Here is a 27,798-nt window from a genome sequence, read left to right as displayed (position 1 = left end):
ATAACGTGAAAAAAAAAAAAAAAAGCAGAAAGGAAAAGACAATAGAAATAAAAATGAAAGGCAATAATCTGTTGATAAAACCTCACTGCTTCATTCAGCTGCTGGCATGAGTGCGCTGTCTTTTCGCTGCTTCTGATTGGTTGAGCTGCACGTCACTCGAGAGGAGGAGGCGTGGCTCTGATGTCTCTCTGCATGTAGCGCGTGTAGAACTCTCAGTTTAAGTCGCAGTGATTCAGTGGTACATTGTGTCAAGGAAAGAATAATCATCATCAGCGCTACACTGTAACAGCTTCATTTGAACTTACTGAGTTCCTGCTGAGATCGTAATGCTGAAAGTCTAGACTGCAAGAAGTTTGACTACCGTTTATTTAATCTACCTGCAAGACATTTTGGATTATTTGGACATTTCAGGAGTTTGAGCGTCTGAAGTTCTGTGCAGGAACTTCCACGCGGGAGTCTCTTTCGTGTTGTTATTGATCATTTATCACCTCAGTTAACGCATCATAATGTTTATGTGTGTTTTTAAAAACAGTTTGTGTTTGGCTTTGATGTATTTGGCTTTCTGCGTGCACGTGATTGATTGTCATGAATGCTCCCCGTGCGCGCTCCGCTCGTGCCCGCGGCTCAGCCCGCTCGGGTGTGATTCGGCTCGGGTTCTGGCCCGTGACCCGTGCGGCTGTTGTGAGCAGTGCTCTCGGCTCGAGCTCGAGCTGTGTGCTGGTCCGGACTGGACTCTGGGCTACTGCGGGTATGGACTCACCTGCGCAGCTCTGAACCGGACTGGACCGGCGCTCATACCTGAGACAGGTGTCTGTAAAGGTGAGTGACGTGTGTTTCTTATATTGTGATACAGGTTTATAACGGGTTTTGAATGCTTGAGGAGTTATAATGAAGAGGTTTTGCCTCTGACAGGGTGAATTTAATGAAAACAGTCTGAAATGAATTTGCCGTGTGTTTCTCAAGCTGTTGGCATCTCCTGTTAGGCTGGTTGTGTATGAACTCATAACAGATTTATAACTGATGGAACAAATTTATGATTGACAAGGTTATTGGTATCAGTTGTATTTGGGCTGATATTGATTTAGATTTCAGATAATGATTATACTGGAGATGGTTACAAAAAGTACTTGGTACAATGTTGGCAACAGATTTACATGGTACTCCAGAGGTTTTTCAAAGAATACCATGATATTACTATAGTTGGTGTCCAAAAAGCCTTGGTATTACCTTGATATCTGTCCAAAAGTCTATGATTTTGCTACAATAGATGGTAAAAAAAACAAACAAACAAACATGCGATTGCCATGGTACCATGTCCAAAAAAAGCAAAAATAAATAAATAAATAAACATGATAATACCATGGTATGTGTCCAAAACACCATGGTATTGCCATAGTACATGAAAACCATGGAATTACCATGATGCCATGTCAAAAAACATGGTAATTCCATCTTTTTGTTATTTTCTGACTTCTGCATTTCTAGTCACATGAATTGATTTTACTGCAAAGTCTGTCCACATTTTGCATCAATATTATTTAGATTTTCCTATATGTTGTTTACAATAGCAACCCTAACTGACAATATTTGATAACGTATAACGCTCGTGAATAAGAAGTACACTTAAGTGTATTCTATGTGTACTTGAAATATTGAAATTAATCGGTTATCGGCCTGTTGCACCACCTTAAGTATCGGTATCAGCAAAATGCACTGTCGTTCGGCCTCTATACCATGGAACTTTGATATATGGTACTGAATGATTACTGTATTCATCTACCATTTACATGGTACTCCAATGTATTTCAGAGAATACCATGGTATTACCATGGCACCTATCCAAAAACTATGATTTATGTAACAATACATAGTATATGTTGACTCAAGATGGCGCCGAGTATGGCTGCTGCTTTGCGAGCTCAGACACAACACTGCAGTTTTTTGTTTTTTTTGTCTTGGATGTTGTCTGCCTTATTGTCTATGACAGACAAACACTTTTGGACATTGGTTCTGCAATAGCACACCGAAAACCGGACTTTAAATACCTCAATGCCGACCCGCTGTTAACAAACATGCAAGCGGAGCCCTTTGTCTGGGCAGCCCGGCCGCGGAAACGCAGAAGGAAAAGGGGAAATAGACCCGGAGTTCTCATCAGAGTAAAACGTTGTGCAAATCGACCCCCGCTACCCACTATTCTACTGGCAAATGTTCAGTCTCTGGACAACAAGCTCTGTGAGCTGAGAGCGCGGATCTCTTTCCAACGAGAGACGAGGGACTGCAAATCGAACCACTCTTCCATTCTGCTTCTGCCCGCTTACAGGCAGAAACTGAAACAGGAAGCACCCGCCCTCAGAACGATCCAGTGCTGGTCGGACCAGTCAGATTCCACGCTACAAGACTGTTTTGATCACGCGGACTGGGAGATGTTCCGGTCTGCCTCTGATGACGACATCGAGAGTTACGCTGATAGCGTAACGTGTTTCATCAGAAAGTGTGTAGAGGATGTTGTCAATATGGATCTACCCCAACCAGAAGCCATGGATAAATAGCGATGTTCACACTGCACTTGATGCGCGGACCTCCGCTTTTAATTCCGGGAACGCGGAGGAGCATAAACAAGCCAGTTATGCCCTCCGCAAAACTATCAGAGCAGCCAAATGCCAGTACAGGGACAAGATTGAAGGACAATTTAACACCACCAACTCTAGAAGCATGTGGCAGGGAATTAATATCATCACAGACTTTAAAGGGAAAAAAAACTCCGCCGTGAACACCGCTGCCTCTCTCCCGGATGAGCTAAATACTTTTTATGCTAATTTCAAGGGAAATAACACCGCCCTCGCGGGGAGAGCTCTCTCGGCCGAAGCTACAGAGGTTAGTTCACTCTGCGTCTCTGTAGCGGATGTAACCCGATCCTTCGGATGGGTGAATATCCGTAAAGCCGCGGGTCCAGACGGCATTCCGGGCTGCGTCACCAGAGCGTGCGCGAACCAACTGGCTGGTGTTTTTAAAGACATTTTCAACCTTTCCCTCTCCTTGTATGTAGTCACCACATGCTTCAAAACGTCCACCATTGTGCCTGTACCAAAGCAATCCAAAATCACTTGCTTAAAAGACTGGCATCCTGTTGCTCTGACCCCCATCATCAGCAAATGCTTTGAGAGACTAATCAGAGATTACATCTGCTCTGTGCTGCCTCCATCACTGGACCCATTGCAGTTAGCTTACTGCAACAACCGCTCCACTGATGATGCCATTGCATCTACAATACACACTGCTCTCTCCCACCTGGAAAAAAAGAACACTTATGTGAGAATGTTGTTTGTAGACTACAGCTCAGCATTCAACACCATAGTGCCCTCCAAGCTTGATGAGAAACTCCGGGCTCTGGGCTTAAACAGCTTGCTGTGCAGCTGGATCCTGGACTTCCTGTCAAGCAGATGCCAGGTGGTTAGAATAGGCAGCAACATCACTGACCCTCAACACTGGAGCCCCGCAGGGCTGTGTTCTCAGCCCACTCTTGTATTCCCTGTACACACATGACTGTGTGGCAACACACAGCTCCAATGCCATCAAGTTTGCTGATGATACGATGGTGGTAGGTCTGATCACTGACAATGATGAAACAGCCTACAGAGAGGAGGTGCACACTCTGACACACACACAACCTCTCCCTCAACGTCAGTAAGACAAAGGAGCTTGTGGTGGACTTCAGAAGAAAAGACAGAGAACACAGTCCCATCACCATTAATGGAGCACCGGTGGAGAGAGTCAGCAGCTTCAAGTTCCTGGGTGTCCACATCACTGAGGAACTCACGTGGTCCGTCCACACTGAGGCCGTCGTGAAGAAGGCTCATCAGCGCCTCTTCTTCCTGAGATGGCTGAGGAAGTTTGGAATGAACCGCCACATCCTCGCACAGTTCTACACCTGCACTGTAGAGAGCATCCTGACTGGCTGCATCACTGCCTGGTACGGCAATAGCACCGCCCACAACCGCAAAGCGTGGTGCGAACTGCCAGACACATCATTGGAGGTGAGCTTCCCTCCCTCCAGGACATATATACCAGCATCAGGACCTGCACCAGCTGACTTCATGACAGCTTCTTCCCCCAAACAATCAGACTTCTGATCTCTTGATCTCTCACGATCAATATACATCAGCACTGCACTTTATTAATCTTATTATCTCACACTGGACTGTCATAATTATATCTCTCTTAACAACACACTTGCAACTGACTATCAACCGACAGCCTGAATGTCAATACAGTACAATACAACCTACTGTACATTTTATATATACTATATATACTGTATAATGTGTATTCTATATTGTGTGTATTGTATACTGTATATTATTATTTGTATATTGTGTTGTGTTGTAATTATGTGTATATTAGATATGTAAATTGTGATGTGTAAATCTGTTTATTGTAAATTGGTATATGTCTCATCACTGTCACGACTACTATGTTGCTCGGAACTGCACCCAAGAATTTCACCCACTGTTGCATTTGTGTATGTGGTTGTGTGACAAAAAAAGTGATTTGATGTAAAAAATAAAAAAAAAATAAAATAAAAAAAAAACGTGATGATTGATTTCATGTTTTTTGGACATAGTACCATGGTAAATGTCTAAAACACCATGGTATTGTTATACCACATAAACAACCATGATATTACTATGGTACCATGTCCAAAAAAAGGATGATTTTGCTACTATAAATGGTAAAAAAAACATGTGATTACCATGGTATAAAGTCTGCAAAGTCTGTCCACATTACGCATTGATATTATTTTTATTTCCTCGTATATTGTTTGCAGTCGCATTAAAAGGGCATTATTTGATAACATATTGCACATAAGATTTGCTCAAGGTCAACATGCTTTATGTATATCAAATCAAACACACATTTGAATACATCACTTTTTTTCTTTCTGTTCACAACTCATTATTTTAATAATGATGCTGATGTAACTGCACAAGTGCTGCTGATGTTTTGCTGATTATTTCTACTTGCTCTACGAGATTATATGGTGCGCCAGGATTCCTTCAGAAGGGTAGTATGGATACAGTCACGATGCCAGTCTTGAGCTGGTCTTCCTCCTGGTCTAAAAATGTGAATTACTCCTGACTGACGCACACTGAGGTGAGGTAAAACAGAAGTCAGTCTGTGGGAACGTTCTGGAGCTGAATTACCCCTCATCTTCATCCTGTGGGGTTTGTGGTTCTACAGCGCTGATTCGTCCCAAGGGATCAAGTCCTTGATTGAGTTGTATTTACAAGTGCAGTTCTGGGGGTTAATCCCGACCCTCCCCTAACCCCTTCATCAATTATCAGCTTTGAACGAGTCTTGAGTTAATGGATTCCTTGATTGAGTTTGCCTGCGGGTGAACCGAGGGCTTATTCCAGAAATCAACACCTGAATCACACACCAGAGCTAGAAATGCATTTCTAAACTCACAGATCTGGGATTTTGTTTTACTTGAAGTACGCCAGAAAGTCTTAAAGGAGTGAGTAAATAACAGGTGAGTAAATAATGACAAAATGGTCATTTTGGCTCAGCTGTCCCATCATTGTATTAGATTAGTAAACAATTTTGGGGGGGAAATTTCTCTCGTTATTCTTGAGGGCTGTTCAGGTTTGAGTGGGGTCACTGTTTATACTCTGAAAGTTTGGAAGGATGATGAAGGTCTTTGGTTCATTAATTTTGCAAGCATCTCTTTAGCGTGGTAATACATTATTCATGATTGCAACCATTAATGATCTTCCCCCCATTAGCAAAGAAATTAATGAGGCTATTTATATTCTGACATGTTGAAGGCAACTATAAGACGTAAAAAATGAAAAGAGCTTGTTAAATATTGCTTTACATCCATTTGCACTGTTCTTGTAGATTTTTAAAACAAAGTGACTGCTTTTATGGATTTACTGGTAAGAAATAATGATAAAACTGGTTTAGTTTTTCCCAGACTACCAGCAAAAAATTAAAGTGACAAAGAAAGAAATAATTGAACAAATCGTCATTATCTGATATGGTTATTTCACACTATTTCAGTAGTTTCATAGTCGATACCAATGAAATTTCATGATTCTCGATGCCAATTTCGATACCACAGCAAAGATACGCTAATATGGTAATGCGCTTTTGAACACACTCCTTTAGCCTAATTAAAGTTAAATTTCAATGTAAATAATACATTAAAAGAAATTCATGTTTTCTTCAAGTGTTTCTCAGTTAAGTATGCATTGTGTTTTTAAGGATGACCCTACTAAAATTTGTTTTTATTTTTTCCCAAATTATAATTTTCTTTCCTTTTTTTAAATTAATTTTCTAGAACTAGAAAGTTCTAGAAAGTTTAATCATCCAAATGGTTTCTAATCAAATTCCTAAAACTTTTAAAAAGTAAAACATAGAACAATTACTTTGCAACACACCAGTGCATTTTAACAAAATTGTATTCAGTACAATAGTACTCTTGTTTGTGATGTAATGATTAATTATCATTATTATCATTGTTACTTATTATTATTAATATTATGACAATGAATATTACATTTTACTATACAGTTGTAATATATTTTGCATTTAAATTTCTTCAATTTCAGGGGTCTAGCTTTGATTTTTAATTGTGCTTTTATTTTGACGTGTGGTTTGCCAGCAAGCTTTACTTTCTTCTGACGGTTAAACAGTTCACTACATGGCCCAGTGTGATCTTTAAAGTGCAAATGACTGCTACACTGGTGACCAAAAGTTTGGACTAATGTACAGATTTTGCTCTTATGGAAAGAAATTGGTACTTTTATTCACCAAAGTGTCATTCAACTGATCACAAAGTATAGTCAAGACATTTATAACATGAAAAATTACTATTACAATTTGAAAATAAAAACTACTTCAAAGAGTTCTCATCATAAAATCCTCCACGTGCAGCAATGACAGCTTTGCAGATCCTTGTTATTCTAGCTGTCAGTTTGTCCAGATACTCAGGTGACATTTCACCCCACACTTCCTGTAGCACTTGCCATAGATGTGACGTTACCACGGAGACGTAGCGTGTGTGGAGGCTTCATGCTATTCTCCGCGGTATCCACCGAGAGCGAGAACCATATTATAGTGACCACGAGGAGGTTAACCCAGCATGACTTTACCCACCCTAGCAACAACGCCAATTTGGTTGCTTAGGAAGCTTGACTGGATTCGAACTCGCGAACTCCACGTGTGCTAGTCAGCGTCTTTACTTGCTGAGTTTCCCAGGCCCCCCGATTCATTTCAATTATAAAGATTTACATTAAAATGTATCCATGGCTTTGTTATGGGCCGTTCATGCTGAAAGAGATCATCAGTGTCAATGCGACCTCAAGTTATTCATTCGCAGATGAAAGTTGCCGTTTTGATGTTAAGTAAGTGACAGGTAATGTTGCGACAAAGTTGAGCAGAGATCATAGATATTTGGTGATGCTCAAAAAGTTTCTTGCCCAGAGTGCCCATGAGCAAACAGCAAAGATGGCAGCATGCAGATCTCATACAGTACTTCCGGCGCAGCATGTGCCAGCCGAACAACTACCACTGAGATGAAAGGGAATAGTAAAAGATCATATTTGAATTCAGCAGTCAAGTAGCAACCAACAGTACATTGACCTGCAACATCCAGCAGTCGTTATCGCTGTCAGTCTGAACGTCTGTTTAGTCTTGATTATCAGAAGCCTCAAAAACTTCCTCTCTCGTTACGTTATCAGCTGGAGGTCAGTCCCTGATGTCACTCGGCTGTTGGATGCCAAGACAAGCTGTCTCCAGTCTCCATGACTTTCATTGGGTACAAATTTGTCTTTCATGAAGATTAAATATCAGTTTGTCTTGCCACATTTGACCCAAAAGGAACTGTTAGAAGTGAAACCACAAAGCTGTCCTCAGATGGGCGTAATAAGATAACATGTTTACAATCACCCACCCTGACATTGACTAAACTAGTTATCGTGGGGACTTTAGATAGTAGTACTGGAGCAGACTGTTTTTATTAGATGGAGACTAGACTGTATTACAGGCATCAACAATTGTGCCTATAGGGTTATTCCATACCAAATTAACAAAATTTTAGAAACTTCCCTGGCTGAATTTATTTTGTTCATACTTTTCTGTAGAAAGATAAACATGTTGATATGGGCCAAGTAATCCATTATTTATTTTTTTTATAGGGGGGTCAAAATAACACTTTTCGCCTATGATTTTGAAGCAAAACTTCATGTCAGAAAAATAAACTTAAGAAGGTGTCAATATCATGATTGTGTTTTTTTACACAGAGATATGTAGATCTATTACTAATCTCAGTTGACTTCAGCACCTCTTGTTGCTTTATATGCCAATGGTGTGTGTCCAAAAATGGCAAAAAAACCTTTGAGTTGTTTTTACAAAGTTGGAATGCCTATAACTCCAGAAGTATATTAATATCCCTTTAGATTTGGGTTCAGAAGAAACTTTTCTATTTTCTATTTTAAGGCCCTATATAGTTAAGTTCCAGAGAGGTGGGGCTCTCGATGGGGCTCTCAATTGTTACATTTTACCCATTTTCAATGGCCAAAAACCAAATGAAGGTCACATGGTATGAAGCTAGTTTTTCTTGTTCAACAAAACAAAGATCTGAGGTACAAATAATGTTGAAACTAGAAATGTACCTTTATTTATTCACGTTAAACAACAACGTCCAAAAGTGTGGTTAAGTTGACAATACAGTAAATTACCCTTTATTTCCCATGTTACTGCTTCTTGCCTAAACATAATGATGTTTTAATCACAGAGGTGGTAGTCTACCCGTAAGAAAGGAAAATCACGAATGAGTTCTCTTTAATATCTCAGTTGTTTTTCTGAGACTGCAAAGAGATTACATGAATAACAAATTGAGGTGTTTTCTTAAGTCCTGCTTCTCAGATTTGACCAGATGTCTGGAATCTAAAGTCAGAGATCTCAGTATGAATGCAAACATTTCTAAGAGCAAATGATCTGAGCTATCGATGCACCTTCTTTTAAGTTCTATACTCTATAATGAATATCAGCAATTCATTCAGTTGTGCATATTTTTAATTCTCCTTTGGAATATTAGGAGAAACATCTGATACAATGTTGATATTTAAATGAAACATAACTGAGATATTGTTCTCAGAGCATCCTAAGCAAGTACTTTCTCCTCAAGTACTCTTCAAATCTTATTGTGGTAAACCTGTGATGAGAAACAGTACTGGTCTCAGATCAGTAGGCTTGAACAGACCTGCTTTGTGGAAACCTACTACAAAACCGTGAGGGGTCGTGTGAAAATATGAAAATATCCTCGCAGGAAGTATTTGTAGGGAAAAGACGTTGGCGGAGCGGATCATTCTGAGGTCACAGGAAATAATAGTCCGAGTTTTGGCAAGGGTGGATGACGGCTGATTTGAAAAGCCTGTTTGTGATGGCACTGTTTCTGTTAGAAGAACTGTGGTCTACAGCTCCACATACTTCTCCACTAACGGGACATTTCTGTGCCAGATACATCCGCCTCCTAGTTTGTTTGATCACTCAATCATGTCTAAGAATGTGGTTACTGTACTAACCAGAGCCCAGTATAAAATGTTCTCCTATAAATCCAAAGCCAGGGGCGGACTGGGGCTAAAAAGTGGTCCGGACGTTCGGCCCCTTTTCGCCGCCGACCCGCCTGGAAAAGTCCCGGTGGCCAGTCCGCCCCTGTCCAGAGCCACCCCAAAGACAGAAAAACCACAAATGAGGCCTTTTTTCAAGTCTCGTATGCATTTTACATGTTTCTCCTGAGAAAAAGACCCGAGGAATCTCACATGTCTAGAGTTTCACAAGAGATCTCAACAGTGTCTCAAACTGTGCACAGATTTGCCAAGATGCCAAAGTCTGCAATCAAAAGTCAGAGATCTCAATATTATTTCATCAAACTCTTCTGAGATTATATGATCTGAGCTACGCTTTACAGTAAGAGTAGAGAACTATAACATTTATGTGGATAACATAGCTCGGATCATTTTAAGGGTTTGGGAACAGACAACCGGTTTCATAAAAAATACTGGAACGTTATGATTTTCACGAGTTTTGGTACCATTAACGGTTCCTGAACATGCATTCTTCTGCAATGTACTGTAACACCAAGATTGAAATGAGCAGCCCGTGCGACCAGTGGAGTCCGATTCCTTAAAGTGCACCTATTATGGTTTTTAAACGTGCCTAATTTTGTGTTAAAGGTCTCATACAATAGATTTACATGCATCCAAGGTCATAAAACACTTTAATTTGCTCATAATTTAAATTGCAGCATTACCTTCTTTTCCCAGTGTCTCAAACGACTCAATGATCCGTTCTAAAGGATTAATTCTAAACTCCTCCTTTCAGAGAGCATACTCTGCTCGGATTGGTCAGATGTCCCAGTCTGTTGTGATTGGTCTACCGCTAAGTGTAGTGTTTGAGGGCGGGTCAAAGCCGTTCGCGAGCAGCCAATGAAGACCAGAGGCGGGTTTTTTGTTACCAAATTACGTAGGTTAGTACAGGAAGTAAGTCTGGAATTACTAATGACTCGTTTCAGGTGTTCAGAATCGGTTCTTTCTTTTGGGTGTCAATAACTCCATTTGATTTTTGAAACTTTGCAGACTTTTTTACATTCACAAACAGCTATATAACACACTACATGAAAGGTAATATTTGAAAAACCATAATAGGTGCTCTTTAAAAAAGCAGTTGCATTAAGGCATTAAGACATACGGTCAATAATCCATAAACATTGAAATTGAGATCTCAGAGGCAGACGTTTGGCCATCACTGTGTGGAACGAAAGCAAGCGAATCACGCCGACAGCTGAGACAAAAACCAAAACCCAGCAAACAAATCTGAGTTACCATGACAACACTGTCTTCTTCTCCACAGTGGTACCTGATGCCACAGATGAAGACGAGCGCTGCCCCCTGGTGAGCGGGTGTGATCGCGTGAACGGCGAGTGTGTGTGCGAGTCCAAACACTCCTGTATCAGGATATACAGCTTTCCGAACAGAGATGCATGTGTGCACGCTGGGAAAACAGGTGAGAGACGCACGCATCACTGATTCAAAAAACCGGTCAAGAACATGTCCAACTGGGTCAGAAAATAAAGGCCAATTTTTGGAGGGTTTAAAGGCAGAAATGTAGAAAAAGAAGCCTTTATTTTGTTACAGGGAAAATCTTTTTTATTTTATTTTTTATTTTTATTTTATTTTTATTTTGTTTTGCTCCACAGTAATGCCAAATTGGGCAGAAAATATTCTTAATTGTACAAATGAGCTGCTAAATGGTCATATAAAAGGCTTTATTTTCTTAGCAAATTGTTATTTGTAATTTTTTTTGCAGTTTAATGTGTTTTTGAGATTCGCTCATCTTTGATGTGGTTCTGTGGTTTTACGAGCGGCTTTTCTGGGATGTTTTGACAGGTTGCAGTACTTTGTGTGATACACATATTTCATGTCACATTGTTTGTGTTAAATGTACATTTATTTAAGCTTAAATTATTTAATTCATCGGACCAGAAATGTGTCCAAGTTTACATTACAGTAAGTTGCAATTGATATGCCACATTAATCGTGTCATCTCTGGCCTGTGTTTGACCTTCAGTTCTGTCTCTCTCTCTCAGGGTCTCGTCGTCATGATCACAGACACAGGGAGACTTTATTCAGTGCTGTTAATCCGGCATGCGTGTTCTCCGGTTGTAACCTGACGTCTGCCGGCTGTGTTTGTTCATTTCAGAGTTGCGAAGGTCATTTCACGTACATCAACCGCAGTCAGTGTCAGCGAGCCGCAGGTATGCAACTTTTACAATGTATTAACACAGAACAGAACATTTGAAACAAGCAGAGAGTAATCGTGCTCGTGTCTGTATGTCATACGCCACTGTTGAAGCTTTCCAAACATGTGTTGCATTGTTGCTTTATCGCTGATCTGCAATCAGCTGCGACAGTGAACTTGATTAATCAGTGAAAGCACATTTTAAAACTATAATTATAAAAGAAATACTTTCAGTTCAAATATCTGATTGGATATTCATCAAACCCTAAACCTAACTGACCCTAACCCAAACCCCAACTGACCCTGACACTAACCCTAACCCCAGCTGACCCTGACCCTAACCCTAATTCCAACAGACCCTAACTCCAACTGACCCTGACCATAACCCCAACTGACCCCAACTAACCCCAACTGACCCTAACCCTAACCCCAAATGACCCCATGAACCTAACCCTAACCCCAAATGACCCGAACCGCAACTGACCCTGACTCTAACACCAACTGACCCCAAATAACCCCAGCTGACCCCAACAGACCCTAACCTTAACCCCAATTGACCCTGACCATAACCCTAATCCCAACTGACCCTAACCCTAACTGTAATTCCAACAGACCCTAACCCCAACTGACCTTGACCCTAACCCCAAATGACCCTGACCATAACCCTAATCCCAACTGACCCTAACCCTAACTGACCTTGACCCTAACCCCAATTGACCCCAAATAACCCCAACTGACCCCAACAGACCCTAACCCTAACCCCAAATGACCCTGACCATAACCCTAATCCCAACTGACCCTAACCCTAACTGTAATTCCAACAGACCCTAACCCCAACTGACCTTGACCCTAACCCCAATTGACCCCAAATGACCCCAACAGACCCTAACCCTAACCCCAATTGACCCTGACCCTAACCCCAACTGACCCTAACCCCAATTGACCCTAATCCTAACCTTTACCTGTGGTAAAATCACTGTAATGCACGGCCTCTCATGGCTTAAGGAAACATACCTAAATATTACTGGTAGAAGATATTGCTCGTGTAGATTTTCTAGGGTTTAATGTTTACAAAAAAAATCTCTTCAATTTTGATGTCAGCTTGGCTCAGTAGCTTTAGTGAGATGTTTTAATGTGTTTGAAGGTCTTTCTCTGTATAATTTTCAAGTGGACACTGTGTGTCAGACAACACATGTGAAATGTTTTTCATTAGATAACATTTTCATTTCACAGCTCTCTGCAGATGCGCCTTTTGACGCCAGATGACAACCTCACTTTCACTGAATGAGTTTATTGGCTTTTACAGCATCTCCTGCTTACATAATGATCTTCCATATAGTGTTATGCTCTCAACACATAATTGATTGCATGCTTTTAGATATCCTCTCGTGTTGTTATGGTGGTGATAAAAGTGATGTTGTTGACATTGACCTGTTATACAGTTGAGTGCATTTATACTGGCTGTTGAACTGTCAATGCCTTGGATGATCTGTTTATCTTAATTATGAGCGTCCAGAATCAGTCCAGTGACAGAATTCAGTCTTTTGGGCTATTATTTTTTATAGCTCTGTGTTGTTTATGGTACATTGTTTAATTTCACTGTTTGCTCTCTATGGAGGAATCACTTCATATGATAACTGTTGAACACAAGAAAAATCCACAAATCTTTCCACCGATACAGTAAACAACATTTCTCGTTCTGGCGTGCCATCACGCCCCCCTTGAGTATCCAAACGCTTAACGCTGGTGATGTTGATTACTCAAGAGCACATCTGTTGATAATTAGCTTGTTTTGCACAACTGTCAGAGAGGGCTGTTGCCGTCTGTTTGTTATCAACGCTTCAGTGTGGAGCTTATATAACTGATTCGTCTCTGAAAACCAGGTTTCCGCCACATACTGCACGCATGTGATCCGGTATCTGTGTTTTGGCAGCGTCCCTTGAGAGCGCCGTGACTGAAGGCCAGTCGGAGTTTTCATTCACGCTGAGATGTTTGGGATCAATGACTCATTTAATACTTATGAATAAATTGCTTTTGTCTTTGTGTTCCTCCATTTGAGATTTAAAATTATGCCCCAAAAAAAAAAAAACATCTGAGCTGGTTGGTCGATCTTAACTGGCCCCAAACCCCTTTAAAACCAGCCAACAGACCATCTTGACTTGGCCTGGGGACCAGCTTAGACTTGGTTGGGTGGATGTGAGACAACCCCGTATATGTGTATAAAGTCACGTTAGAAGGAAAAAACGTTCCCAAACTCCAAGTACAAACAGCCCTGACTTCATACTTCCAGAATACAGCGAGTGAGTATAAAAGTGGCACAAAACTCTTCTGAGGTTCTGCTTAGTTTAATAGCTGGTGAGATTTGGCCTCTGTTCTGATAATGATGTCATTTAAGCTGGCAGTGCCGCCAGTCCACATCGGTCCTCAACAAACCACACAAACAGTGCAGAAGAGGTAATGACTCGGTTTAATATTTGGGGTAATAAGATTAGAAAAATCTTTGCTATGAGTATTGCCTTTATGATGCTTGCCTTATCAAACACTCCTAAAAGTAACTAGTAAATATTAAAGATCACAGTACATTAATTGCCATGTAAAGTATCGGCAGAAACCTTAAAAAACCCTTCATCAGCACTGAATCACGTGATGTCTGGAGTTTGTGTAGAAACGTTCAATAGAGAAAGCAGCGGCGTCCTTCAGTCCGACGGCTCATTGTTCTGATTCAGCATTATAAAGACTCACACCTCTCCTGATCTCATTAAACATCTCACACAGAATGAGGGGGGTTCACTACCAATGCAAACAAACACACACACTGTTGCAGATCTTTCTAGTCATGTTTTTATCATCATATATTGAGCATGTGACCACACACACGTGAAGCAACAGGTGTAGAGTTAAAAGGAATATTCCGGGTTCAGTGCAAGTTAAGATCAATCGACAGCATTTGTGGCATAATATTGATTACCACAAAAATACATTTTGGCTCGTCCCTCCTTTCCTTTAAAAAATCACAAATCTGTGCTCCAGTGCCACAGTCGCCTTCAGCTTGCTCACTGGGGTCCTAAATACAATTATTATTTTATTATTTTATTATTTATCTTCTTGTTTACAGTCATATTTTATCAAACTACACAATGATGACTCAAAGACTTTATAGATATTACAGTTTCATTTTTTGTTAATGCATGATCTTCTGTAAAGCTGCTTTGAAACAATGTGTGTTGTGAAAAGCGCTATACAAGTAAAAATGACTTGACTTGAAAATAACTATATCGATCCCAAGATCGATCTTTTACTCTGTGCAACCCTCTAATACAGTGAAAGAAAATCACTTGCATTTGCAACCAAATTTCGCGCTATGTGACTAAAAATGTCTGTGATTCACCACTGGCTGGTAAATGTTCAGATTTCACTCAGCAGTAATTGAGTCGTATAATGGTGAAGAATTCAGCAGCGAGTGTTGAGCGTAAAAACTCGTTCCGTGTGTCCAAAGATGAGATTCGGCACAATCCATTTGTCACTGAATAATGTCTCTTTAATATCCTTTCTGTTCTTTACAGTCAGTTGTTGATTAAAAACAAAACAAAAAATAAACATTTAATTCTAATCATGCATAGCACAAATAAGATTAAGCCATTCAAGTCTCTCTCGTTAGTATGCGCTCATTTACAGACGCTCTTTACAGAACTGCTGGTTTTCTTAAAGAGACAGTACCGGTTTTTAGCACGTTCAACAAATCAACGTAGATACACATAAATAGTACAAGTTATGCAATTAAAAATAAACGTGTAGCAAATTATAATATATGCTATGTAATATCATATTCATTTTTTAACAGCTCAAATGTGACCAAAATAATGAAAACCAATAAAAATAATGTACCTATAGTTAGAAGGTGCCCAGCATAAAAAAAAACAGCATTAGCTGGGAGAGAATTTCTTTCGTTTGTATGCAAAATGGACAGTATAAATGAAATAAACTTGAACGAATATGAATCGATATCAAATTTAGAGCCTGTGAATCAGAATCTTATCGAATCTGGAAATCTGAATCAATACCCAGCCTTACATTATTGAAGTAAAATGGTTGCGAATGGCATTAAATGTTGACTTTAAAGTGTGTAATTTGGATGTTAAACTTAATATCCAGAGGCAGTTATAAGTAAGCCAATGGTGGTTTATTGCACTGTTACTCTGAGGGCGCTATTAAAACATTGCTTTGTTTGTTTGAGCGGCCCGTCCAGCCACAGAGCAACATTGGCTCAATAATGTAACAATTATGTAACAATTTAATAGGGTTAATAATGTACAAATTTGTTCATGTGTGAAAGTGGCAATTACTTTTGTTATTCCATTTGGTGACATAAGTGGCACTGAAATGACACACTTCAGCTTTAAGAGAAAACATCACTTGAGTGAATAATTCTGACACTCAACATCATAAGGCAACACATTTTCTATACCATTTCAGTTGTTCTTAAACCTTTCACTTGCCAGTCAGACGTCTCATGCTACATGATAAACTTGGCTCATTGTTTCTCTTCACGTGAATTATACTGAAATCGATGTTAAACCACAGGGCTTACCTAAAAACCAAACAGGGACTGCTGGACTGAGATGCCTTTGTTCTGCTCTGACCAGCATCCAAAGTCAGTCTCTGAACAGAGTGCACATTGTACAGTTTTTCCATGAGTAAACGCTGCTTGTCAACACAGCCTCCTCTGCCCGCGAGAGGCGCGCTACGGAGGAAGACTGCCCCCCTTGTGCCCTCCGCGAAAAGGAAAACACGTTTACAAAGAGCCACTTCACTTTCATGAAAGAGCGTCTGAGATGGCAGATATATGCATTGTTTACAAAGGGCCTTTCTGCGCTTATAAAACCAATTTCCGCAGTCCTCCAGGGTTTACGTGTGCATGTGCTGCCCAGACGCAACATTAGTGTTGCTAGGCATTTTGTACTATTACAGCGCTCTGCCGTGACACATTTAAACCATTTAAGGTCTGAATTTATCAAGCACCTCAAATGAAGGCTTTGTGCTTTTGTTTGTCCAACACGAGAGAACAGACACCATTGTGTTGGTTAGAGTTCTCGCATCGCTGATGACTAGCTAATTACCCATGGCGGAGAACCAAATAAACCCTAAATAATAGTAAAATAGATCCGCTATTGAATTCATACCACATTTACTCCAGTCCTATTGTGTTTTGCTCCCACTAGCTGTCAGAATAACTAAAACATCAGGCTTTGAGACAGGCTATGTGAATTGCGTCTAGACATTTGAATGACAGTATGCAAAGCTACGATTGGCTTGACCACTGATGCTCATTATTAAATCAATTTGCATACATATAAACACAATGACACACATGAAAACATTACATAATGAGACTAATGGGACATGTAGATGTATACGTATGTCGTCTGCAAACTTCAAGAGCCTGACAGTGGGGTCCTTTGCAGTGAAGTCATTTGTGGGCAGTGGAGAGAGAATGCATTCCTGAGGAGCACCAGTGCTAATAGTGAGGGTCCCGGATGTGAGTTTCCCCAGTCTCACTAGCTGCTGCCTATCTGTCAGAAAGCTGTTGATCCACAAACAGATTGTGGTTGGCACGGAGAGCTGGGTCAGTTTAGTTCAGAGAAGATCAGGCATGATGGTATTGAAGGCTGAACTGAAGTCCACAAATAGAATCCTTGCATAAGTCCCAGGTCTGTCGAGGTGTTGCAGGATATAATGCAGTCCCATATTGACAGCATAATCCACAGACCTGTTTGCTCAGTAAGCAAACTGAAGGGGGTCTAGCAGGGGTCCAGTGATGTCCTTCAGGTAGGCCAAAACCAGTCTCTCAAATGACTTCGTGACCACAGACGTGAGAGCGACAGGTCTGTAGTGATTTAAGTCCTGTGATTTGGGGTTTTTTGGGGACTGGAATGATGGTGGAGTGTTTGAAGCAGCAAGGAACTTCACACTGCTCCAGTGATCTAGTGAAGATCTGTGTGAAGATGGGGGCTAGTTGGTCAGCGCAGACTTTCAGATGGCAGAAACACCATCTGGGCCTGAAGCTTCCTAGTCTTCTGTTTCTTGAAGACCCTGCACACATCCTCTTCACAGATCATAAGTGCAGGTTGAGTAGCAGGAGGGGAGTTCCAGGAGGTATTGGTATGTGTGTGAAGTGAAGATCAGAGCAGGGGAGGGGTGTGAGACTGGGCTTTTCAAACCTGTAGTAAAACACATTCAGTTCATCAGCCATTTGTTGATTCTCCACAGAGCGAGGGGGATGGTGTCTTGTAGTTGGTGATGCTTTTCAGGCCTTTCCACACAGATGCAGGGTCGTTGGCTGAAAACAATTTACTAAGAATGGTGCCAAACACAAAAAACATCCAGTGAGTGGCAGTTCTGTGGATGGAAACACCTTGTTGATGAGAGAGGTCAACAGAGAATGGCCAGACTGGTTTGAATTGATAAAGTCTATGGTAACACAGATAACCGCTCTGTACAATTGTGGTGAGAAGAATATCATCTCGGAATGCTATATGGTGGCACGAGGGGGTCCTACACAACATTAGGCTGGTGGTTTTAATGTTGTGGCTGATCGGTGTATATGAAATCATATTTTGCAAAAAAAAAAAAGATGGCTGTATTTTGGACCATTAACATTTTTTTTTGCATTGTAACATTCTTGCCAGGACACTTGAGCACATTTTACCTAACAATTCTCATAATTGTAACACATCTGGACGTTTTACTTTTACTATTCCCATTGTATATACCCTAACACAGTCATGATTTTACTCTACTACAATAAAGAAGTGCTATTGTACAATGATCATCTTAATTAATATCAGTGAATAGGAAAGGCAGTATTAAGGGAGTACTACTATGAAGTATATATGAAGTAAATGTGCGAAACTGTCATGAAAATAATGTACAATGTAAAAATCTGAATGTCCCTAAAAATAGGCTTCATTTTCTATAGGTAAAATAGAATTTCTTATTTGTTCCTTTTGATTTTGGTGTAAAATACGACCAGAACATTTCTTGACAGTGAGAATCACCCAAATATACTGTATAAGTCTCAGTTTGCGCTCAATTTTATCTCATTGCTGTCTAGGAGAAACAACTGAAATATTAAAGAGATCTCATTTGTGATTTTATTTCCTGTGAGTAGTTTAAAGGCATAAAGTCAACAAAAAGTGCTGTGGTGGTACCATGGTACAGTGATGAATTAGATGGTATTACCATGATACTGAATGAGGAACTTCAACACCATGGTATTACTGTTATGATATTGTCCAGAAAAATCATGGCGTTACCATTCTACCATATCACAAAGAAGGGGGGAAAAACATGGTAATGCCATGGTACTGTATGATTGCCATTCATATAGCATGGTATTTACAAGGTACTTTAAAGAATACCATGGTATAATCATCATGGTAGTGTATGAGAAATTACCATGTTAATAATGATAATTGGTACATTTTCAAATTGGTACTACCATGCTACTTTATGATTGCCATTCGAATACCCTGGCATTTCTGATCATCACAGTAATGTATGAAAAATAACCATCAAATTGGTAAAAATGACCAATATTAAGATGATGCCTTGCCAAAAAACATAGTAATGCCATTGTACTTTTTGTAAGTGTCTAAATGAATTAATTCAGGTGAAGTACAGAAACAAATTCAGTGAGCGTTTCTGCCGTTAACTTGAGCGTAATTTTCCTCTACGACAATATTCAGAGAGAAAGTTGATCAATGTGCACTTTGTGTCGAGTCGAGCTAAAGTATATACTACAGTACAGATCCTCCAGTCTACTACAGTATTTATTTAGTGGCTCCAGCAGCTCAATTGCATCCGTCATATTTCCTACACAAATATGATTTTACGGAGTGTGTAACACAAGCTCACACAAACTCTCTGTTCTGTGCACCAGCTGTACCACTTTTTTTGGCGTGAGTAACTTAATTTGCTGTCAGTTAACTGTCTCTGTGACCCAGAAAACTATTCTGAACTGACTCGGTGTGTATGCCGGCCGTGAGTACGTCAGTGCACTGGGTCTGTTCTAGTCACTCAGGATTCAAACTGGGATTTTAGAGGTGCGATTGGCTCAGCTTGTCTCTGGGATCTTCTTACATTTTTGTGAGTGTCGGTACATGTACAGTGTCAGCCAGTGTCAGGTTACAGGGTCGGGCAGAACTGAAGCCTGGAAAGACCATAAGCAAAGCCACTGATTTCTGGAAAATGTCTCTGTTATGCAACTTCATTACAGCTTCAATTCTGTTTCTTTTCTTTCCCTGCCCAATCAGGGAATGACAATCAGTCTTAATTAGTCTTGTGGCATCTCTGTTTTGTGCTGTTGTGTATGATGTTTTGAGCACTGATTTGTCATTTATTGATAATATTTCTCCATTATGTTTTTGAAGTATTCTTCCTTTGATTACTTAAAGTTTTGACTTAGGGTTACTTGGACCAAAAATGAAAATTCTGTCATACTAACTGCCCTTCATGTCATTGTATGTCATCCTGCATGACTTTCTTTCTAATGTTGAACTTAAAAGGAGTTTTAATGAACGATACAATAGCAGTTGATATTGACTCGCTTTAAAGCTTAAAAAAGGACCAAAAGAATCTTTAAAAGTAATCCATGCTCAAAAAAAGTAGTCCATACATGTGCATGAGTAAAGTAGACCAAAAACGTAAGCCCATCAAAAAGTGCATCAAGTAGTCCATGCTACTCGTGCATGAGTAGTTAAAAAATGTAAATTTGTGTAAAAGTGCATCAAATAGTCCATGTTACACGTGTATGAGTAAAGTAGTTAAAAAACGTAAATTTGTCCAAAAGTGCATCAAGTAGTCCATGCTACACGTGCATGAGTAAAGCAGTCCAAAAACGTAAGTCCATCAAAAAGTGCGTCAAGTAGTCCATGCTACTCGTGTATGAGTAGTCAAAAAAACGTAAATTTGTCCAAATGTGCATCAAGTAGTCCATGCTACACGTGCATGAGTAAAGTAGTCAAAAAACTTACATTCGTCCAAATGTGCATCAAGTAGTCCATGCTACACGTGCATGAGTAAAGTAGTTAAAAAATGTAAATTTGTCCAAAAGTGCATCAAGTAGTCCATGCTACTCGTGCATGAGTAAAGTAGTTAAAAAACGTAAATTCGGCCAAAAGTGCATCAAGTAGTCCATGCTACACGTGCATGAGTAAAAAAAAGTAGTTAAAAAGATTAACGTAAGAAATAATTTATCATTACAATTCAGCTAGCAAAGTTTGTCAAAATGATCGCTTGCCAAATGTTGGCTATAGATGCAGTACACTTGAAACATCACAGAACAAAGCAATAATTAGCGATCTATCTGTATCATCATGGCAAAAGGACCTGCGGATGTTTGATTCTTCCATATATATATATATATATATATATATAGCCTCTCTGTGATTTGAAATAAGGTGCCCATAACTGTCACGTAACTAACGCTTTTTTATGGGTAAAATGAAAAGGAGATCGTTCATCAACATGTGCATGCCGAGGCCAGTTACGGTCTTAAGCCGGTGTATACTTGCATGATGAACGAAGCTGAGCTACAAACCACACTGTGTACAATCATACTGGGAATATTAGCGCTGTCTTTTATATCAGTGTCTGTTTTGTTAACCTGTCACGTTCATTTGGAGCATGCCACACACGTGCAGCTGATCAGATCAGGAGCGGCATTAAGATAGCACAATGAATTATTTTTATCTTCCATATTCAGCCTTTGGTGGATTTACAATGTATCTAACTATAACGTTTGCAATATTTATAGCAAAATCTTGATTTCTCGATTAAAAAAATAAATAAAAAATCGTGTCAAAACGCAAATTCGAATTAATCGGAAAAACTGCCCAGCCCTAAGTCGTCATTTTTACTTGCATGGTGCTTTTCACAATACACATAGTTTCAAAGCAGCTTTACAGAAAATCAGACTTTAATGACTTACATGTCTTAAGGTGTTTGAAAATCATGACTAAAAATTGTGTCTTTATGCACCATTTAGGGTTGTTTCTAACCAGATCTTACTGCATAACTTTTATATAGGTTTGAATCAATATGAGGGGGATAAATGATGACAGAATTGTAATTTTTGGGTGAACTATCCCATTAAAACTAAGACCAGCTGAAGCACAGTGGAAGATTTAAAAGAGATGTCAGCCCTGCAGCTGTCAGTGAGTGTTTACTACAAAGATAAGTGTGTTTGTCTGCCTCGGTCATAACAGGAGCTCTATGAGCTCTGTAATATCAGCACAGAAACTAATCTCACACTTTAGTTTTCCTGAACGGCTTCCAAAAACACTGAAGAATCCCAGCAGCTCTTACAGACGTATCAGAGTGATTAGATTCACAACTGCACAAAATTAGTAAATTAAAACATACTTAAGTGTTTATAGAGGACACTGTTAATGAGAATGAATGAATGAATGAATGAACCAACTAAAGAATAGTATGAGTGAGTAAGTAAATGAATAAATGGTTGTATGAATGCAATATTGGTATTGATGAACATAATATGTTTACAGGTTTCTGTGGAGATGCATGTTCTGGGTTCAGGTGAACAGGAAGCAGTTATACTGTCATTGAAACTCAAAGTGTGCTGGTTGATGACAGAGTGAACTTGCCAAATCTGCAACATGAGCACTCTTCTGCTCGCAGTCTGAACAGTATGTGCACTGTGAGTCCAGTGAAGGTGTGTGACTCTTATGCTGTGTCTAACATTCCCTGTGTGTGTGTGTGCGCGTGTGCGTGTGTCTCAGAGGAACAGAACTGTGCAGGAGTCTCATGCCCACCTTTGCCCACCTCTGTGTGCCCACCTGATTCATTACTGACCCGCAGCTACACCCCTCCTGTAGACTGCTGCCCGACGTTACACGCTCAGTGCACATGTGCCTGGTGCCCGCCCCCTCAAGTCTGCAGCAGCGGGCACAGAGCCGTGCTGGTGAGAGCGGGCACTGGAGTGCCAGGAGACTGCTGCCACACTTACACCTGCCAGAGAGGTAAAGACACCCAGAGAGAACAACAGGAGGACCAAAAGAGCAATAGAGTGCTACAGTGCCCGCCCAATTTTTCCCATTCATTTTTTCTAAAGGGATTTCATAAAATCCTTCATCAGAGTTGTGCACCAAGAACCAAACCAACCAGCTCCGAGGTGAATCACAACATTACAAACTTTGATTAAGAGCAAAAAAGTATTCGAAAGTCTTACAAAAAGACAAAGGTACAAGACGGTGTACTTAATGTTTTTAACCCCTAACACCCTGAAGGCATTTCTGCGGATTTCCGTTAAATGACGTAATCGAATTGAAAACATTGGAAAAATATAAAACTATTGATTTAGAATTGTTGATTATAAGCATAGAAACAATATATTTTAATTGAATTGCAAAATATTCATATATATACAAATATATCAGTAGTTTGAGAGTGTAGGGAGAGCGACTCACAGTGTGTCATGGCAGTGGGCGGAGCTACAGAGCTCTTTTGATGCAGTTCTCTGATTGGTGGATCTCTCTTCAGGATTATGGGTAGTGTAGTTCTTCCCCAGGAATTCAGTAATTAAAATAATGTGAACTGATGGCTTCAACAGAAGCATATACCATCGATTAACAAAGCTCACAGTAGGTCTGTCTTTAAAGGTTTACAAGTTACTGTTAATATTCAATTCACTCAGCTGTGTAAAAAACGTCAAATATGGCTTTAATTTACGCAACCATTTCTTGCCGAAGGAAAGTGGTTTGGAAACGCTGTTAGTTTCATAAAACACTCGTCTCTCATTGCACATGAGAGCAGCGACAGACAGGAAGTGATGAGGTGTGAGGTGTGAGAAATGGGCGGAGTCAGTGAGACAGGGCCTCTGTGTTTATTCTGCGCTAGCAGCAAGTATTCAGTTTTGCCAACAATCTTAATTCCCACTGTGGCTTCTCGGCCCGTCGGTCAATGTGTGCTGCCGCCCAGAACTAATCGATTTACAGAGAGACACGATGAGCACAAGAAAACTGCTTATGCACCAGTATGAAGTAAAACGGAGCATGATAGGAAGGGTCAACATGTCACTCATGGGAATGTGTGTGTGTCTTGAGTCTTATTAGTTAGCTGCCTATTGTTGACAGTAGACAGCGAGACAAGTGTGTTCCTGTAACTCCGCCGGAAGAGCGTAGCTCAACACCAGTGTCGGGTTCGATTCCCAGGGAATTGCTCCAATTCATCAAGCAACCTTCAATCTGGACGGCTCAATCTGTAGTTCTTTGAAATATAAGTCTATATGACTCAGTAAAATGCTTCATGATGGATGTTATGATGGGAAAGTGCTTTTAATGAGCAGGACGGTCGAGTGATGAAGCTGTTGCACTTCCCTGTTCTTGAGGGTTCAAAGCCCACTCCTGGCCGTAGACTGGCCGGTTTGTCGCAAATTTTGGTAATGATGTAGAAATATGAATATGAAAGTGACATGTCATATATCAAATGACAGGTCTCATTCTCAGGAATGTGACTATGCAGTTTATTTTGTTGTCATAATACCACTATTTGAATGTTTATCAAAGGAATCACAAAGTAAAATATGATCTCTGTGAGACAATAAAGACAAACGTCTCATGTCATCCTTTATCACTGCTACTGTAAGCACCAAATAGCCTCAAACTCTATATCGACTCTTACCTTAGGTTGTTTTCATTCAAATGAGCCATTGTTTACTTGTCTGTGAGCTTTCTTTCTTGGGTAAATAATCTCAGAAGTTCAGAACAGAATATGCAGTCAAGCAGAAAAAGCGTGATAAACAAATCATCGTCAAAATATGTTCTCAACTAGTGATGATGAGAGTTCTACATCATCACATACCTGAGGATCTCAGCTTTCCTAAGACACCTGACTTGAGCTTCTAGACAACTCCCCGGCTGAGACATTCATCAAAACATCAGCGCATGTGTGAGTGCTCAGCTGTGTTAGAGCGCCACCTACATTTCAGATCTACATATTGTGATGGAAGGTGATAGAGAGAAAATAATTTTTCCTAGTACTTGCTGCCATCTAGTGGAATGAAATAAGACTTTTTGCAGGAAAATCGAGCAAACAGAACCAGAACTACATGCTTATAAAGTTAGGACAACTATTTTTTATTTTATTTATTACGTTCATCATAAGGTCGTAAAGATATACAATATTATTTAGGAATTATTGGAATCATTGGATCTGTAGCAGTAACTCTAAAATGTTTCTGGTTCCCACAAACTGACAACTTTGTAACCTGTCATCACAAGACATTTCTCTCCAGAGGTCTACTCCTGATAATAGTGTTGAATGTCACTTTGAATGAAAAGTGTTTCTAATATGAAAAACATATGAGAGTAAATCTCACTGTTATTTCTGTTCTCTTGGTCTGTCTGCTTTATATGATCCAGCTGATGTTAACCTGAGATCAGGGCTGCGTTTGGATCCATGTGTGTAGTATGCAGGATGCTTCGCAGATGCTGTATTTTATTTTTTTATCCCCTTTTCTCCCATTTTGGAATGCCCAATTCCCACTACATAGTAGGTCCTCTTGGTGGTGCGGTTACTCACCTCAATCCGGGTGGTGGAGGACAAGACTCAGTTGCCTCCGCTTCTGAGACCGTCAATCCGCGCATCTGATCACGTGACTCGTTGTGCATGACACCGCGGGGACTCACAGCATGTGGAGGCTCATGCTACTCTCCACGATCCACACACAACTTACCACACGCCCCATTGAGAGCGAGAACCACTAATCACGACCACGAGGAGGTTACCCCATGTGACTCTACTCTCCCTAGCAACCGGGCCAATTGGGTTGCTTAGGAGACCTGGCTTGAGTCACTCAGCACACCCTGGATTCAAACTCGCAACTCCAGGTGTGATAGTCAGCGTCTTTACTCGCTGAGATACCCAGGCCTCGCAGATGCTGTATTACCATATCAAACACTGAGAGCTTATAAGAGGCTTATAGCAGAATAAATATGAACCCTTTATGACCAGCAGACTTTACTGTTTCACATGTCTGTGATTTTACATCATGCATGTCATATGTTGCCGTTATATGATGCATTCGAGATATTTCATTATCAAATAATTGGAAAATAACTTTAAAATGTATTTAAAATTCCATTTGTATTCCATTTATACAATTACTCTGTTACACTCTTTTACAAAAAAGTATTGTAAATTAATTTGATTAATTTGGTAATCAACATTATGCCACAAATGCTGTCAATTGAGCTTAATTTGTATTCAACTTTTAAGACTAGATATAACTATGTTTCCATCCAAGGATTTTTGCGAAAAAAGTTTGTGCATCAAAATAAAGCTGATGGAAATGCAAATTATCACAAAAATTTCACAAGTGTCGACAGTATATTTTTCCATTTACGTTTAACACATAAATCCTATGTCGACATGTCAGTTGTTGTGGAAAAACTGGTTTGGAAAAAAATGGCATTAACGCAAAAATGTATTGTCACATGACAGAATTAACATCGCATTTGTCCTTACGACAAACAGCATAATGGAGAGGAACACTCGATTTTTCCTAAATTTCTTTAAAAGACACATTACCTTTATTCTTGATGGAAGTTTTTCCAGCCGGTAAAGATTACGGTGCACCAAAATGCCCGTTAAAAAAAACAAACATTTATATTAATAAATTAAAAATAAATAAATAAATAAAAAACATGTGGGTGGCCTGGGTATCTCAGTGAGTAAAGATGCTGACTATCACCCCTGGAGTCACAAGTTTGAATCCAGGGTGTGCTGAGTGACTCCAGTCAGGTCTCCTAGGCAACCAAATTGGCCCGGTTGCTAGGGAGGGTAGAGTCACATGGGGTAACCTCCTCGTGGTCGCTATAATGTGGTTCTCGCTCTCGATGGGGCGTGTGGTGAGTTGTGTGTGGATGCCACGGAGAATAGCGTGAAGCCTCCACACGTGCTATGTCTCCATGGTAACGCGCTCAACAAGTCACGTGATAAAACGTGTGGATTGACGGTCTCAGACGCGGAGGCAACTGAGATTAGAAAAGAACACAAGCACATAATTTTGTGATTTAATTGCAGGGACAAATAAAATGACAATGTGAACGGATTGTCCATATTTTTAATTCAGGAGTTTATTATAGGATTACAGGTGTACTAATGCCACCAGTTCAAGTATTCCAGTCAATATCTTCTAATAATCCCAGATGCAGACGAGCTACTTATCCAGTTCTAAATCATCTCCTGATATTTCCTACTGTTGCAATTATGTGACATTAAACAGTAAGCTGGCCAATTTCAATAAATTGTTTCTATTCTCTACATTTTACACAAATGTGAGGACATCTGGGATACGAAATGTCGGCTACAATTTGTGATATACACAAAATTCTGTATGGAAACGGCTCAAGGGCAGATTTCTTTTGCGCTAAACCAAAACTCATGCGAGAAAGTGTTTTATTTTTTAAGAATGACATCATGATGCACACCATTTTATCGATAAAAGCCATTTGAATGGAAACGAGCAGGAGGCAGCAATTTTCAGAAACATTGTTTTTACAATGTAAAAATAACAGAACAGCGCAAAAAGAGGATGGAAACTTTATAAACCGACAGTATTGCTATAGTCTAGAGTAGATGTATGATTTAATCCTGTGCTCTCTGAAGATATCGTGCTTCAGCGAAGGGAATTTTAATGGATCTTTAATGATCCGTACAGTAGCTGTTGTTCATTTGTGGTGCAGTTTGGAGACCGAGAAGCTTTCCGTCTGTTATTCCAGAGACGTGACTGTCCGTCTGCTGTCTACAGAGCATACTTGGCCTCGGCTGCTGTTTTTATATGTGTAAGTGCGTGTTTGTGCGTGAGTGAGCACCAGTTACACACGGCTTCACATGCCAGCGCTGAGAATTCCTACTGGAGTTGGAAGAATTGTTTGGACGGAGCCCCGGAGGTTTCACAAAATTGCTGAGCTCACT

At 40.1% G+C, this 27,798-nt stretch overlaps 1 protein-coding gene across 2 annotated transcripts in view; it reads left to right on the top strand.

Moving 5' to 3' along the window:
* The first annotated feature begins 215 nt into the window (after positions 1-215).
* Positions 216-27,798, top strand: part of LOC127410693 (cysteine-rich motor neuron 1 protein-like) — a 53,271-nt gene continuing 25,688 nt past the window's right edge. The window contains exons 1-4 of one of the 2 annotated variants that reach the window (XM_051645860.1): positions 216-819; positions 10,915-11,067; positions 11,651-11,818; positions 22,602-22,841. In XM_051645860.1, coding sequence (XP_051501820.1) covers positions 507-819; positions 10,915-11,067; positions 11,651-11,818; positions 22,602-22,841 — 874 coding nt within the window. In that variant the 5' untranslated portion in view covers positions 216-506. The remainder of the gene's footprint in view (positions 820-10,914; positions 11,068-11,650; positions 11,819-22,601; positions 22,842-27,798) is intronic. The other variant, XM_051645861.1, reaches the window with a different exon arrangement.

The sequence above is a fragment of the Myxocyprinus asiaticus genome, chromosome 20 (genome assembly GCF_019703515.2).
Source record: "Myxocyprinus asiaticus isolate MX2 ecotype Aquarium Trade chromosome 20, UBuf_Myxa_2, whole genome shotgun sequence".
Lineage (NCBI taxonomy): Eukaryota > Metazoa > Chordata > Actinopteri > Cypriniformes > Catostomidae > Myxocyprinus > Myxocyprinus asiaticus.
Note: the sequence above shows the minus strand (reverse complement) of the source record. Positions and strands in the feature narration are given on the sequence as shown.